The sequence below is a fragment of the Eucyclogobius newberryi genome, unplaced genomic scaffold (genome assembly GCF_026437365.1).
Source record: "Eucyclogobius newberryi isolate DKJ021-1_F unplaced genomic scaffold, fEucNew1.0.hap1 SCAF_10, whole genome shotgun sequence".
In the NCBI taxonomy this organism is placed as follows: Eukaryota; Metazoa; Chordata; class Actinopteri; order Gobiiformes; family Gobiidae; genus Eucyclogobius; species Eucyclogobius newberryi.
In genome coordinates this window covers 32690421-32706015 of record NW_027315724.1, presented here as the reverse complement: position 1 = coordinate 32706015, position 15595 = coordinate 32690421, and the positions used below count along the sequence as shown (strand labels likewise).

At 42.1% G+C, this 15595-nt stretch overlaps 1 protein-coding gene across 6 annotated transcripts; it reads left to right on the top strand.

Annotated features, from left to right (window-relative positions):
- The first annotated feature begins 384 nt into the window (after window positions 1–384).
- On the top strand, window positions 385–12081 carry LOC140368193 (von Willebrand factor A domain-containing protein 5A-like). 6 transcript variants are annotated; one of them, XM_072455133.1, is made up of 22 exons: window positions 385–490; window positions 618–695; window positions 1191–1393; window positions 1495–1717; window positions 2173–2339; window positions 2535–2649; window positions 3390–3565; window positions 3632–3720; window positions 3804–3948; window positions 4667–4746; window positions 4810–4924; window positions 5461–5619; window positions 5691–5794; window positions 6478–6698; window positions 8196–8261; window positions 8428–8481; window positions 9544–9570; window positions 9738–9764; window positions 10171–10185; window positions 10648–10865; window positions 11406–11529; window positions 11951–12081. In XM_072455133.1, exons 2-22 carry the CDS (start codon window positions 650–652, stop codon window positions 12028–12030), a joined length of 2454 nt encoding a protein of 817 aa, XP_072311234.1. In that variant the 5' UTR covers window positions 385–490; window positions 618–649; the 3' UTR covers window positions 12031–12081. The 6 variants fall into 6 exon arrangements, with proteins under 6 accessions (XP_072311234.1, XP_072311242.1, XP_072311266.1 ...); XM_072455141.1 differs by lacking the exon at window positions 385–490 and having other exon boundaries at window positions 569–695; window positions 2179–2339; XM_072455165.1 differs by lacking the exons at window positions 385–490; window positions 8428–8481 and having other exon boundaries at window positions 569–695.
- The last annotated feature ends 3514 nt before the right edge of the window (window positions 12082–15595 follow it).

Below are 15595 nucleotides of genomic sequence, written 5' to 3'. Positions count from 1 at the left end.
AATATAACGAAAACTGCTCGTTTTCGTTCTGCCCTTTTTTCCGTAACAAAAGCTTTCTGGGCCGCGAGATTTCTTTGGCTGCAGTACCACAGACTGGCCACTGGGGCCGTTTGTGACATGCTGCCGCTGGTCAAACTCTATCCAGATGATATATTTGATCCACGATCTGCGCAGTATTTGCGCCTCCCGAACGCGCCTAATACGTCCCCTTTAAACATTGTGTGAGCATGACTGACCGTAAACACCAGCGTAAAGCCACACCTGGATTTTGTCCCGTTTAGTTTCACTTTCATGACTTCATCACTTTCGGGAACACGGATCCAGCTCAGGCTCGACCGAGTCTCTGAAACCACATGAGTCACACACATGGATCTATTTTCACAGCGCAAACAGCAGCAGCAGTGCGTCTGAGGGCGTGACACTTCCGCACTGGACAAGCGCATTTAGACTGTGCACAGACTGTCCTCCTGCATTTGGGTTTCTGTCCAAGGTAAGATCATGACGCGGGGTTTTCTCCTTTTATTAACACAGCGCCGTTGTTCTTTGTTGTCTTTGTCTTTGTTGTTCATTGTTGGACTACAGTTTCTTAATTTAAAATGCATTTGTTTATCTCACAGTTTTCTTCAAACGAACTCAAAAAGTAAAGACAATGGAGAGGTGTTGCTGTGGACTGATGACGCCTGAGAAGCAAGCAGGTAATTCAGTCACGTGTTATCAAGAGAAAAAGCATTTTGGGTTTAAAGGTCCAAAGGAAAACTAAAAACTGCCTGGCTTTGTGGCAGTATATTACCACTTTGTGTCCAGTTCTGTTCATAAAAGAGCAAAACTTTGAACTTTTTTGACAGTTCTTTGTGGTTGTTATAAAAAGTATTGTTTTTAAATAGATGACTCAAAACTAGAACAATCTTTACCTCTGAATACAGTACTCAATAACATGTGTTTGGAACCCTAATAACAAGGTTAACATGTTGTAATAATTTCACAATGTATTCTTTCCTGTTCAGTCTTTATTAAATATAATTTAGAGCATAGTTTTTATAGTAACAGCATAACACACAACAGACTGTAATTCACAGTGAGTTCAAATAAAGGCAGGTTTAAGGTTAGGTTGCTGAAAACTGGACATGTTGGTGCTTTGGTCAGCCTGGTCTTGGACGTCTCCTAATGTCAGGTGTGTTGTTTGGTGTCAGTGCCTCTGCAGAGCGTGGATGTTCAGGTGGATGTGAAGGACCATGTAGCTACAGTGGTCTCAACGCTGCTCTACCAAAACAAGGAGGAGAAACCCATCGAGGCGGTGTTCGTTTTCCCCATGCCCAGTGAAGCTGCCGTCTGCCATTTCAGCGCCAAAGTCGGAGAGACTCTTATTGTGGCTGAGGTGAAGGAGAAGAAACAGGTAAATCCAGTTATTGTTTTAACTACTTAATGAACACAAATGGAAACATCACATCTGGAGCCAATAGGAACATTGTTTAGAACCTTTAATACCTGTTCCAGGCTCGTGAGGAGTACGATGACGCGCTGAGCTCCGGTCAACAGGCCTTTCTCTTGGAGGAGAGTGACCAGAGTCCAGACATATTCTCAATGAGTGTTGGCAGTCTGCCTCCAGGAGAGAGCGCCTCCATCAGGCTGGAGTATGTCACTGAGCTGGATGTGCAGGCCGATGAAGCGCTGAGGTTTTGTCTTCCCGCCGTCCTCAACCCCCGATATCAACCTGCAGGTCAGATTTCTCTCCTCCAACAACAGAGTCAATTTAGGATGAAACTGATGACAAGACTGGAAAATGTATTATGCAGCACTTCATCTCTGTCAGATTATGGAATAATGTTATTTCAGAGCATCTGAAGTTTAGAGGGATCATGAATCATGTTTTAGGAAACTTTTTATGAATCAGATTCAGACCTGTTGGTCTGTGGTGCATTGTCGGGCTGTAAGATTTATTACATTTACTCTGTATCAGCAGTAGCTCAGTGGTAGAGGGCGTGTCTTCTGAGCTGAAGGTCGGTGGTTTGAATCCTGCTCTCAACATAGTCATCCTTGGTTGAGAGGTCAGATCCACTGGTCCATAGGTTTGACTGCACCTCTACAAACATGTACAGGAATAATTAGAAATGTTTATAATATTGTTCAGCCCTGGTGCAATGATAATGATTATTGATAAAGTGTTTTTTACAGGAACAGAAAGCACCAGTGTGAACGTGACATCAGTCCCTTCTTCTCTGGTTCCCTATGATCTGACCTTCTCAGTCCGAGTCGAGTCACCACGACCAGTCTCCAAAGTGGAGTCCAGCTGCACCATGGACCCGGTCGAGTACCTCAACCAAGATCAAACCAAGGCTTCGGTAAACAACAGACTTTAACCATCCACTTGAAATAACTTGGCCAACAGTCGCTCTTTAAACACTAGAACGCATAGAATACAAAATATAATTACTTCATATGATTAAAACAGGCCAGAATAGTAGAGAAAATATAATAATTATGTAAATACGTGTAAAATATACATTAGTACATTAACCACAGTTGTTTGGCCGTAGGTGAAGCTGGCAGCAGGACACAAGTTTGATCGAGACGTGGAGCTTCTCATTTATTACAAAGACAGTCACCAGCCCTCAGCCGTGGTGGAGGCAGGCCAGGCCTCAGCCAAACCTGGTGAGACACACACTACTGATACTTCTACACAAATATATTTTTATGTCTTAATGTTGATATCTGAAAAGTTTCAACAAATGTTGTATACATTTGTATAAAGTAGAGGGTACAACATGGCTCTGGGTGAGCTCTGGGTGAAATCATTAAAAAAAGAATGTGAGAGACCAGCACTAGATCCACAATGAGGGAAGACTATGAGGTTTAGGAAGTGCAGCTTTGCCCAGAACGTGCTCTATCAAAAGCTGACGAGCTGGAGCACTCCAGAAGTCAGAGACAAAACCACCTTTGATTCACTTTAGAAACAAATGTTGGAATGGTTTATCAGTAACAAATGTGACCATTAGATACATTACATACCTTTTATACATTTTATTCTCTACGTTCTAGTTAGAGAGTGTGTGTGTGTGTGTGCGTGCGTCTGCATAGGGCACTTGGTCAAATTTAGCCATAACAAGCAAGAGAAAATGTGTCCTATATTTGAGTACCACAAGTATAACAATAAATGATTTTATGTAGTTGTATGATGCATTTCTCATCTCTGCAGTTTTTCCACACGTTTGATTTGCATTTTAGACAAATGAACAGTCTAATTAAGTTAATTTGTTGAAATCTCAATCTGTTTATTTGCTGAAATGTTATATTCACACACTTGACAATAAGCTTCATCTACTCTAATAAAACAGTGATGATGGAGTGAGTGAACAAACATAACGGTTTAGACACCTGCCTCTTGATTTCAGGCTCTCTGATGGGAGACCCAGTCCTGATGCTGAGTCTGTATCCAGAGTTTCCCAAAGACATTATGTCGTCTGTGTCTTCCTCTGGAGAGTTTGTGTTTCTATTGGATCGATCTGGAAGTATGGACTGCTCTATGGGCCACGGCCCACAATCGGGGCCTCGGATTGCCAGTGCGCGGGTATGAAGACCATATGAACTACTTTAGAAACACTGAGCGTTTCCCTCATTATTATTATGTTCTCAGGACACTCTGCTGCTGCTGCTCAAGAGCTTACCCATGGGCTGCTACTTTAACATCTACAGCTTTGGATCCATATTTGAACAAATCTTTAAGTAAATGATTTGATATTACATGAAAACAGCACAAATTCCTGAGACACACCTAAATCATGCTTTGGCTGCGTCTTATTTTGCAGGGAGAGTGCGGAGTACAATCAGAAGACGATGGAGGAGGCTCTGGAAAAGGTGGAAAAGATGCACGCTGACCTGGGAGGAACAGAGATTCTGGCACCTCTGAAACACATTTACAGCCAGGGCTGCATCCCCAACCAGCCCAGACAGGTACAGAAAGATTAGCTCTGGTCAAAACAGTCTGAGCAGCCTAAAGTTTTAAGCTCCCACTACTCTAGTTCTCTCCTAGTCCTTCCCTAGTCCTCCCCTAGTCCTGCTCTAGTCCTGCCCTAGTCCTCCCCTAGTCCTCCCCTAGTCCTGCTCTAGTCCTGCCCTAGTCCTCCCCTAGTCCTGCCCTAGTCCTCCCCTAGTCCTGCTCTAGTCCTGCCCTAGTCCTGCCCTAGTCCTCCTCTAGTCCTCCCCTAGTCCTCCCCTAATCCTCCCCTAGTCCTCCCCTAGTCCTGCTCTAGTCCTGCCCTAGTCCTGCCCTAGTCCTCCTCTAGTCCTGCCCTAGTCCTCCTCTAGTCCTTCCCTAGTCCTTCCCTAGTCCTGCCCTAGTCCTCCTCTAGTCCTCCCCTAGTCCTCCTGCTCTAGTCCTGCCCTAGTCCTCCTCTAGTCCTCCTCTAGTCCTTCCCTAGTCCTTCCCTAGTCCTTCCCTAGTCCTCCTCTAATCCTCCCCTAGTCCTTCCCTAGTCCTCCCCAAGTCCTGCCCTAGTCCTTCCCTAGTCCTTCCCTAGTCCTTCCCTAGTCCTTCCCTAGTCCTGCCCTAGTCATGCCCTAGTTTAGTCCCACAACATGTTCTTCCCTTATGGGTTTAAAATCTGCTGTGAGCCCTTAAATCTGTCACTGCTGCATTATGTAAAACTATGAGCTGAACTGTGCTCTGTAGCTGTTTGTCTTCACTGATGGAGAAGTAGGAAACACCAAAGAAGTCATAAACCTGGTCAAGTCTAATTCGGGCTCTCACAGGTACAAAACAGCATCTATTTTACTTTTGTACAATCTACAAGTCACTACTACTTTTTATTGCAGGTGTTTTTCCTTTGGGATCGGTGACGGAGCCAGTTCTGCTCTAATCAAAGGTTTGGCCAAAGAAGGAGGAGGACACGCCCAGTTCATCACAGGAAATGACAGGATGCAACCCAAAGTAGGTTTTTATATTTAGTCTTTTTGTGGGGTTATTATTTTTTATCGACATAAGATGAACAAATAAAACCGAGTCACACTGTCCACGTTTGTTTGTTCTCTAGAAAAGACCATCACATCCAAATAAGACCAGATGTATAAAATAAATGTTCCAATTAATGAATTACGTTTATTTTATTGTGATAACAATAATGATTTATGTATTACATTACTGATTAATGAATGTATTATAACTTTATGTGATGTGCTGATTTCATTATTAATTCATATTGTACTCTGCACATACAGTTAAGCTCGTAGAGTATTTTCTACTTAAAAACAGTGTCTTATTTTAGGGCAGATGGTGCAGATTGGCAGCCATGTTTCCATCAGTGTGTCCCAGGGCATGTGTGGTTTCAGAAGCTTATCTCTGAGCACAGGGACTGAATTAACAATGCACAACTGTAAAGTGACTATGAGCATTTGGAGTGTATCCTTATTATTTAATGATCCCAAAAGCAGACAGATAATAACAGTTGTTCTTCCTGTCTTCTCCAGGTGATTCAGTCTCTGCGCTTCGCCATGCAGCCGGCTGTGGTCGACATCTCTGTGACATGGGACCTGCCCAAAGGGGTCTCTGCCTCTGTGCTGTCTCCACCTCTCACATCCATTTTCCAGGGACAACGGTCACTGCTGTACGCCCAGCTCACTGGACAGGTGCTCACTGTGGTGTAAGAGGCAGTGCACTTCTGTTTAGAGCCGTGACCTAAAGCTGTGATGTGTTTTAGAGCAAAGAGCGAACAGAGGGCTGTGTGACTGTCAAGTACAGGCTGGCAGGACGTCCCACTGAGAACAAGCTCAACTTCAGCCTCAAACCAGCGGAGGATGCTGGGTAAGTCTGAACACAGACTGTTACAGTGAGGAAAGGAAGTATTTGAACACCCTGCAATTTTCAAGTTCTCTCACTTAGAAATTATGGAGGGCTCTGAGATTTTCATCGTAGGGTAAGTGGGAGACTTAGGCTAAGTGGCAGACCTACTTGCAAAATCGCAGGGTGTTCAAATACTTACTTTCCTCAGTGTATGTTTGTGACTGTGTGTGACTGTGTGTGTGTGACTCTTTGTGACTGTGTGTGACTGTGTGTGACTGTGTGTGTGTGTGTCTGTGTCTGTGTCTGTGTGTGAGTACACAATGATTTAGTAAAAGTATTGAATCTTCAAAAAGTTCATGATATGAAATAAATAAAACAAAAATCAAAACGACAACAAAAAACAGGAGTGGGAGTTCACTCTGATGATTCAGTGTTTTTCTGTCAAGGTTCAAACAGACCCACTGTTTGTCAGCTTCTGTCATGTGTTGACTGAGTCACAGGTGGTTTCAAAAGCCATTTGTTTTGCATAGTTAGAGCTTTTTGAACTACTCTGTACATTGTAAAGTTGTTTGGTATTTAAAATACCAGGAGAAATACATTTTTCATTTGGAAATTATATTGGACGTTGCATTAATAAAATAATCAACACTTCTCAGTTTAATGTAGTTGTAAATCTCTGAGCCAAACGTCCTGTTTGTCTGCAGACTCACGGTGCACAGGCTGGCGGCGCGTTCTCTCATTCGATCTCTGGAGCAGGACCAGGAGGGCGCCAGATGGGAGAAAGACGATGCTGCAAAGAAGAAAATCATTGATCTGAGCGTCCAATCAGGAGTCAGCAGCTCCTTCACTGCCTTCATTGCTGTGAACAAAACCAGCGGCGACGCCATTCAAGGCCCTCTCCTGAGAAGAAATGTCCCTTTACCAAGTTAGTCCCAAAACTGTATTTTCATGCATTAAAATGAACATAATCATAACACATAACACACACCAGTGGCGTGTGGTCAGGGCAATCAAGGCAAGCAGTGATTGACCAATAAAATCTCAAATTACCTTGTGTCACAACCAGAAAAGTGAATTTTCTCCTCACTTCTGCTGCTGAAACTTGGCTGGAAGTTACAATGTTGAGCAGTACTGTGGGAAGCTTATTCTTCTTCTTTCGCCCCTTTTCATTCTCGGACTGCGTTCAGGGGCCCTTTCATGTTCCACTTTCTAACATGAGCTTTTTACAACCAGAGCGGAGAGCCGCTTCTTTTAGAGGTCTGCACATCTGCTCTGAGGACAAACTCAAACCACTCTGAATGAACCTGTTTGTGCCCTAACTGAGCTTGTGCAGAGGAGAAGTGACACAACGGCAGCGCCAAGTTTCAACAAGTCACTTAAAAACTAGTCTTTGTTGTAGCTAAGGCTCTGTTCACCTTTCTAATGAATAACCATAAACGTCACCGCACGCCAGGGATGTGCATTCAGGGGAGGCAGGCGAGGCAGGGGAGGCAGGGGAGGCAGGGCCTCACATCTCAATCTTGGATTTTTAAATTTTTTTTGAAATAAAATATAAAAAAAATCTAACAATATTTTGTCAAATAAGAATGTCACACACACACACACACACACACACACACACACACACACACACACACACACACACACACACACACACACACACACACACACACACACACACACACACACACACACAGAGCTGGTGCAATGCAAATGATGTGTCACTCTCTCTCCCTCTGTTTATAACAAATAAAACACCCTGACGATGTGCTCAGTGCTTCCATATTCTCGATAATGTATGAAATGTTTTTCTGAAGCGTGTTTTTCTGAAGCAGTAAAAGTTCACTCAGAGAGGCTTCATTCCATGCGCCTCATGGAAGAGGGCGCTCCTGAGCCCGGCCGTGTGTGGACAGGTTTTACTATCTTCCTTATTATTGTGTTTGTAGAATCTGGACGATTACATTTCCAAGTTAAAACGTTTCGCAAATCTGGATTTTCAATCAATGCAAGAGGTTATAACTAAAGAAAGACCTAGATCGGATTTTGAACGGGTTACTTTAGACGGAGGTATATATCTAAAAACGCTGATATGACTTATAGAACACTGCCTAATGGTTTGCGACACGGCCTTGAAAACAAGAGAGAGTGTGTTCGATCCCGCTTGGTGCCTCACTCGCCCTGAACCTCACCGCACGTCACTGCCACATGCTACTCATACACAAGTGTCTCTAAAATGTTACATTTTTTGAAACCCAGCAGGACTGAATGCTGTAATTGAAAAGATAGAAGGAAAAAAAAAACTGAAAATTAGTCATCTCTGAATTTTAACCCTAATTGTCAGTAAAATGTTTACAATCTCAAAGTTTTAGTAAGTGCACTTGGTCCCACTGTCAAACTAAAGATGTATTTGTTTCCCTCACAGTGATGATGGCCTGCAGCATGCCAATGCCACAGATGAACTACGGCATGCAAATGCAAAGTATGGTTTGTAAGTATAATTTAATAATGACACATAAACTCATAGAACATCAGCAGTTCCATGTAAGCATGTAAGCAGTGCATGGGCTGTCCATTAAAAACATGTTCAATAGTGCAGGTGCACAAGTTGGCGGTTAGCGCTTTGGCTAATATTTTTGTTTCAACATTTGTGTCAGGTGCCAAAAAAAAATCCAAAGGGTTCAGTCTTCCAAAATTTCGCAGTAAAAGGAGTAAGTATATGTGGTTTCCAGTATATAGTATAGTTGTTTTTGTTTAAATATGTATTATTTCATAAATGGTAGTTGTCCACAGCAGAAACAGAAACATATTTTTCCATCTTCACTTTACATCACACTACACAGTCCACACTTTGTTTCAGCAAAGCCAGAAGATCTACCTGTACAATTATATTATAATGACTTCCTTTAACCTAAATTAACATGTTATAAAAAATTATAAAGTTGCAACATGAAATTGTGAAGTTTCTAATATTGTGACAAATATTAGTCATAAGAAATGAATTTGATTACCAAATAATAGCTTAAAGTTGATTATTTTGAAAATAAAATATAGGCTAGTGACCAAAATGTAGGTTTATGTCAACAACAAACTTCTTTGTGAGAAAAAACGTGTTAACAGGTAGAATTACTATGGCACTTCCTGTCTCCTCTCTCATCCTTCTTCCAGCACGTTCAGTCCTGCTGCTGCATCTAAACTCATGGTCAAGTGGCCAAAATAACTTCTGTGTAAAAAAACTGGTCAGTCAGACACGCTAAAATACTTTTGAGTACAGATGAATGTGAGTTTGAGTGAACCATTTGAGAAAGCACCATCAGGGGAGCCATCCTCACCAGGAGCAGTGAGTCGCCCAGAGGAGAGATTTGGCAGACGCCAAACCTCCACCAGGGGCCCACGAACCAGGCCCCAGCAGCCAGAGGGCTCCACAGAGGAAACACTGGAGAACCTACAAGTGATAAAAGGAATTAAAATAAGTTCAAACTTAATACAGGTGTAAAAACTAAGAACTAGAATATAAAATGTCAATTTGTGCGATAGAAGAAGCAAAACACTAGATTACTACTAGCTATAAAATTGTGAGCCTCAAATAAACCAGTAGAGTGCAGAGAGAGTGTGCACAGGCCGTTAAGCCTTTATGAGATGATCATTTCCAACACTCAATTATGGTTTCCTATTTTTTTTTAAAAATGTACACAAAAACAGAAATGTATGTGTGAACCTGAATCAAAACTGAAGGTTTAATGGTGGTAATATTTTGTATATTTGCTCTGCAGGTTGTGCTTCTCGTGCGTCTTCTGGTGGTAAGTGATTTGGTTTATCGTATTTGCTTTAAGTTTTCTCACCATCTTTTTCTGATAATTTCCAACACTTGATTAGTTTCCTATTTTTTTAAAATGTACACAAAAACAGAAATGTATGTGTGAACCTGAATTGAATGGTGGTAATATTTTGTATATTTGCTCTGCAGGTTTTGCTTCTCTTGCGTCTTCTGGTGGTAAGTGATTTGGTTTATCGTATTTGTTTTACTTTTTCTCATAAAATGTAATCTTCCTTTGCTATTTAGACATTTTTTTAAGACTCAGACCTACATTTTGCCCACACTTGACTTGTCCAATATATGCTATTATGTACATAGTCATTATTATTGCAGGATTTCCCAACGTTTTCAGGCCTGTACCCTCAAAATCACCATGCAACCAATTCACCACCCCCATTGCAGAATGAAACCACTGAAATAATTGTTGACCAGTTTAATATTTGTAATAGTTATCTACAGTATACAACCTCTAAAACTATTTTTTTGTGTGTGTCAACATTTATCTTGCTTAACTTTTAAAATACTTTTTATTTTACTGACTTGCTACATTGAAATGTAATATTGTGTATTTTTATGTCTTTAGGGCCAGTTGTCACTGGTAAGTACATGCAAGATAATGTGTGTGATTCCTTGGAGATGAAAGTTGTTGGGTAAAAGCATTGTGCAATTTTTAATTCAATTGAGTCGACCACTAAAATAATTGTTGACCACTTTATTAAGTATTGAGTGAACAAACTCTAAAACTCAAATATTCATAGTAAAAATGTGTTTGTCAGTATTTATCTTGCTTATCTTTTAAAATACTTTTCATTTTACTGCTGTTAACTTTGCTGTTGTAACAGTGAAATGTCCCTTTTGTTGGTTATACTTTGGAGCGTGCTTTTATGGATTGTACTTGATCGTGCAAATTGATATGTGTGATTCCTGATGAGATGAGTCCTATCAATGAATGAAAAAATTCAATAAAAATGTAATGTTTTCCAAATTACGAGAATAAATGTTGCTTGGTATGTGAAAGTGAAATGTCTTTGTGTGAAACTGTGCTCTTTTGTGTTTTTAGGGATGCTGTGTGCAGACAATATGATGGATGAAGATTTCGATGACACGATGATGGTTAAAGGTGGCAGTAGATTAGCTCCTCAGCCCAAAGCACTGCGGGACCCTCTGCTGGAGCTGGTGTCCCTGCAGACGGCTTCCGGCTGCTGGAAGTTAGAGCCGGCTCTGGCCACAGCCCTCAGCAAGACCAGCCAAGATCTGGAGAACAAACAGCCTTCAATGGTGAGTTACATGTGATAATTTTGACTTGACTTCACAACACAGACAGTTGTCGTATCAGCGAGTAATCACGACACACAGCAAATCAATTGAGTGTTGACTTTGTACTTCATGAATGGAATATAAATGTCCTGAGTGTCACCTATCGCGATAAAATTGATATCATGATATTATTTTTTGGCATATCCCCGCCCACCTCTGTGTGTCTGGTACTTTTTTTTCCTGCAATGCAGAATTCATTGATTAGGAACTGGGGAATGAGCCCACACTTTCTGGGAGGTACTTAACGACCTTGCCTTAATTATTGTTCATCTATTCTCAGACTTATACAAACTTTAAGTGATCCACAAGATCACATAGTACTTAAAAAAATTAATATGTTTATATATAATCAATTCTTAATGATTCAGAATAATTGTTATATTGAGCGTTATATTTCTAATGTCAAAATTTTGGGCAGTGCAGCAATCTAAAGTATTCACTTCCATTTTCATGATTTCAATCAGATTGTTTCATTTCTTGCTCTTGCTTTGTGTCATTTAGGCAAAGACAGAAGTGTGGGCCACCATTTTGGCTCTGGTCTGGCTTCATGGTCTGAAAGCTGATGCTAAGGACGAGTGGGAGCTGCTGGTCATGAAGGCTGCGACATGGCTGCGCTCACAGAATGGTAACTTCTGTCAATTCAATTACATCCAACAGAACTCCTTAATGTGGGAAAAGTGGATCAGACACAGTTTATACTTTTTAATATCAGTTTCAGAGTGATTAAACATGAGCTCCATTGCCATATTCATTCTACACAAAATACACTATGCTTCGATTGGCTTATGCTTTATAACTACTCAAAATGACGCCTCTTACAGCAACATTAAGTGAAATGATGGCCCGGGTGACAAATAGTGTCCTCTGACATGTTTGTGAATTGGCCAACGTTAGTCATGTGTTGGCAGAGTTAAATCTAGTATGTAGTTAAATATAGAGCCTTTGTCGTTTTATTTTGAAAGCCTTTTTCTATATACAAAGTGGTTTTATGAATGAATTGTTTTTAAGATAATAGAGTTTTTCATTGATGTTTCCTCTGTTTTCAGCTGCAGGCCTGACTGAGTGTGTGGAAGCTGCCAATGCTCTGCTGGGATGCAGTGTTCAGAAAGAGGCCCTGGGACTCTAGGGCTATTTTACATTTCATTTGGCAGCATTAAATATATAAATGTTTACACAACTGCTTATTAAAAGAATTATTCACAATTGAAGTGATCAACAAATATGCTTTGTTTCTTCTGTATCCACTCCAATAAAGGAAAAGGACCTGCATCAATTGTCACTAAAAGGATGTCAATTTTTTTTTTTAATACCACTTTTATAAATAAAAAAAAATAGATCTTTAGTCCGTAATAAAAGTTGAATGAATGAGTAAATAAGAAAACAGGTCCTCAAATATATTCTTACTATTCAGTGTAATTCCTCATTCGTCCAGAGCGTTCCAGCGTAGAAAAAGATTCAGTTGTCATCAACTGGTTCTGTAAGTGGAAAGAGAAAGAGCTCAATCAAGCCCCTATATAACAGGTAAATGTGATCATGTGACCACTCATCGAGCCCTATGACAGGTAAATGTGATCATGTGACCACTCATCGAGCCCTATGACAGGTAAATGTGATCATGTGACCACTCATCGAGCCCCTATGACAGGTAAATGTGATCATGTGACCACTCATCGAGCCCCTATGACAGGTAAATGTGATCATGTGACCACTCATCGAGCCCTATGACAGGTAAATGTGATCATGTGACCACTCATCGAGCCCTATGACAGGTAAATGTGATCATGTGACCACTCATCGAGCCCCTATGACAGGTAAATGTGATCATGTGACCACTCATCGAGCCCTATGACAGGTAAATGTGATCATGTGACCACTCATCGAGCCCCTATGACAGGTAAATGTGATCATGTGACCACTCATCGAGCCCCTATGACAGGTAAATGTGATCATGTGACCACTCATCGAGCCCCTATGACAGGTAAATGTGATCATGTGACCACTCATCGAGCCCCTATGACAGGTGTGCTCTGAGCTACATTTTGTCTGATGAAAGTTACTGTGGTGAGAACAAAATAAATATCTCTTTATTGTGACTATGTTGCTGTGATTCTGTACACTCTTCAGGACGTGTCTTTCCTTTCATTTGACTCCAGCTCCAATTACAAACATAAAACATGCTTTACCTTCTCTCACCACAAGATAGAGCCAACACACACAGAACTTTTGTGCGTCTCTCGATCAAAACATAGTAAAGCTTTAACATTTAATAATTAATTAATTAATTAATTAATTAATTATTAATTAAATAGGTCAAAATCAAGCTATTTACCCAAATACCAACCACATAACCATAGGCAAAGTCATGTATAGCCTTATATTTTTTCACTCTACTATTATATTTCGTTAGTTATGCTAAGTATGGTCCCTACGTTTGTACAAAGCATATTTTCTGGTTTCTAGTAAATTATTAGATTTGTTTTTTCTACTTTTCCGTTTGCGGCGTCATGGTGATCTACTGATATGTATATTTTAAGATGCTTTGATTTTCTGTATTCTCTTCAGGCGCAGATGCGATGGCTCAGGTGTGAGCTGAGTGGTGTGTGAAAATAGTCCATAGAAATGTGGTTCGTTAGCTCGTTCTGACAGCGCTCTGCTGCTTGTTAGTGAGACTCGTGCTGGCAAATTTAGGCCTGTGGGAATAGTATGTTTCAATGAAGGATGAAAAATAAATAAATAATATAATGCACACAAAACTTGTCCTGCAGATCTGTCTTACTGCCGTTTTAGAAAAATAGTAACTTCACGGACTAAAACTACACATTTGTATCATATAGTGGCAATATTATTATCTACAGGTCTGATAAAAAAATAAATAAAAAAAACTTGATGTCATCTACCCCTCATTATTTTCATTCCCTCCTTAATATTTCAAACAACTTGCACGGTTATTTCAAGACCTTCCCTGCACTTCTCGCTCCTCCCAATTAGAATCAGAATCAGAAAAAGGTTTATTGCAAAAAAAAATTCACAAACATAGGAACTTGTCCTGGTGATTCGGTGCAACACAAACAACAAAACACTGAACACCGAATACAAAAACGGCACGATATGTACATAATAAAATATAAAGTTATGTAGTGCAATAAGAAGTGAACAGTGCAGTGAGTGTAAGGTGCTTAGGCAGTGTTCATGAGTCCAACGGCGGAGGGAAAGAAACTGTTCTTGTGACAGGAGGTTCTGTTCAGGATGGACCGAGGCTCCTGCCTGAGGGGAGTGGCCTTCTGCCTGAGGGGAGTGGCTTAAATAGTCCATGTCCAGGGTGAGAAGGGTCGGCTGTGATCCGACCTGCTCGTCCCAGAGCCCTGGAGACGTACAGGTCCTGCAGAGATGGAAGTTCGCGGCCGGTCATATTCTCAGCAGAGCGCACAATGCGCTGTAGTCTCTGTTTGTCCCTGGCGGTGGCTCCACACGGTGATGGAGGAGGTGAGGATGGACTCAATAATGGCCGTGTAGAACTGCAACATCATCTCCGCTGGCAGATTGGCTTTCCTTAGCTGCAGCAGGAAGTACATCCTCTGCTGGGCCTTCTTGATGAGGGAGCTGAAGGTGAGCTCCCACTTGAGGTCCCGGGTGATGGTGGTGCAGAGAAAGCGGAAGGAGTCCACGGTGGAGATGGGGGAATCTGAGATGGTGAGGGGGGGCTGTGGGGCTTTGACTTTCCTGAAGTCCACAATCATCTCCACTGTCTTCTGGGCGTTGAGCTCCAGGTTGTTACCGCTGCACCAGGATACCAGCCGGTCCACTTCCCTCCTGTAGACAGACTCACCCGCGTCCGAGATGAGCCCGATGAGGGTGGTGTCGTCCGTAAACTTAATTAGTTTCACAGAGTCGTGGCTGGAGGTGCAGCAGTTTGTGTACAGGGAGAAGAGCAGAGGAGAAAGTACACAACCCTGTGGTGCTCATGTGCTCATAGTCCGAGTGTCTGAGACATTCTTCCCCAGCCACATGCACTGCCTCCGATACGTCAGGAGGTCAGTGCTCCCCCTGCAGGTGGAGACCGGATCGAGCTGGGAGAGCTTGTCCTGGAGCAGAGCAGGAGGATGGTGTTGAATGCAGAGCTGAAGTCCACAAACAGGATCCTGGCATAGTTTTCCGGGGAGTCCAGATGCTGCAGGGTGAAGTGGAGTGCCAGGTTGATGGCGTCGTCTACAGACCTGTTGGTTCTGTAGGCGAACTGCAGGGGGTCCAGCAGGGGGGAGGTGAAGGATTTGAGGTGGGGGAGGACCAGGCGCTCAAATGACTTCATGACTACAGACGTCAGGGCCACAGGTCCGTAGTCATTGAGTCCAGTGATCCGGGGACTTCTTGGGGACAGGGACGATGATGGACAACTTGATGCAGGCTGGGACATGGCATGACTCCAGGGAGGTGTTTAAAATGCCAGTGAAGACAGGGTCCAGCTCGCCTGCACAGTGTCTTAAGGTGGCCGGGGTGACACCGTCTGGTCCAGCAGCTTTTTGTGGGTTGGATTTGCGGAATAGTCTGCACACATCCTTTTCCTGAACTGTGAGAGGGGTGGTGGAAGTGTGGGGGACCGGGGTTGGGTTGGCAGAGGTGGCCGCAGTGGGCGAGAGGGTGTCAAATCTGCAGTAGAAGGAATTTAGTTACAATTACAGGAACAAGCTGCAAAA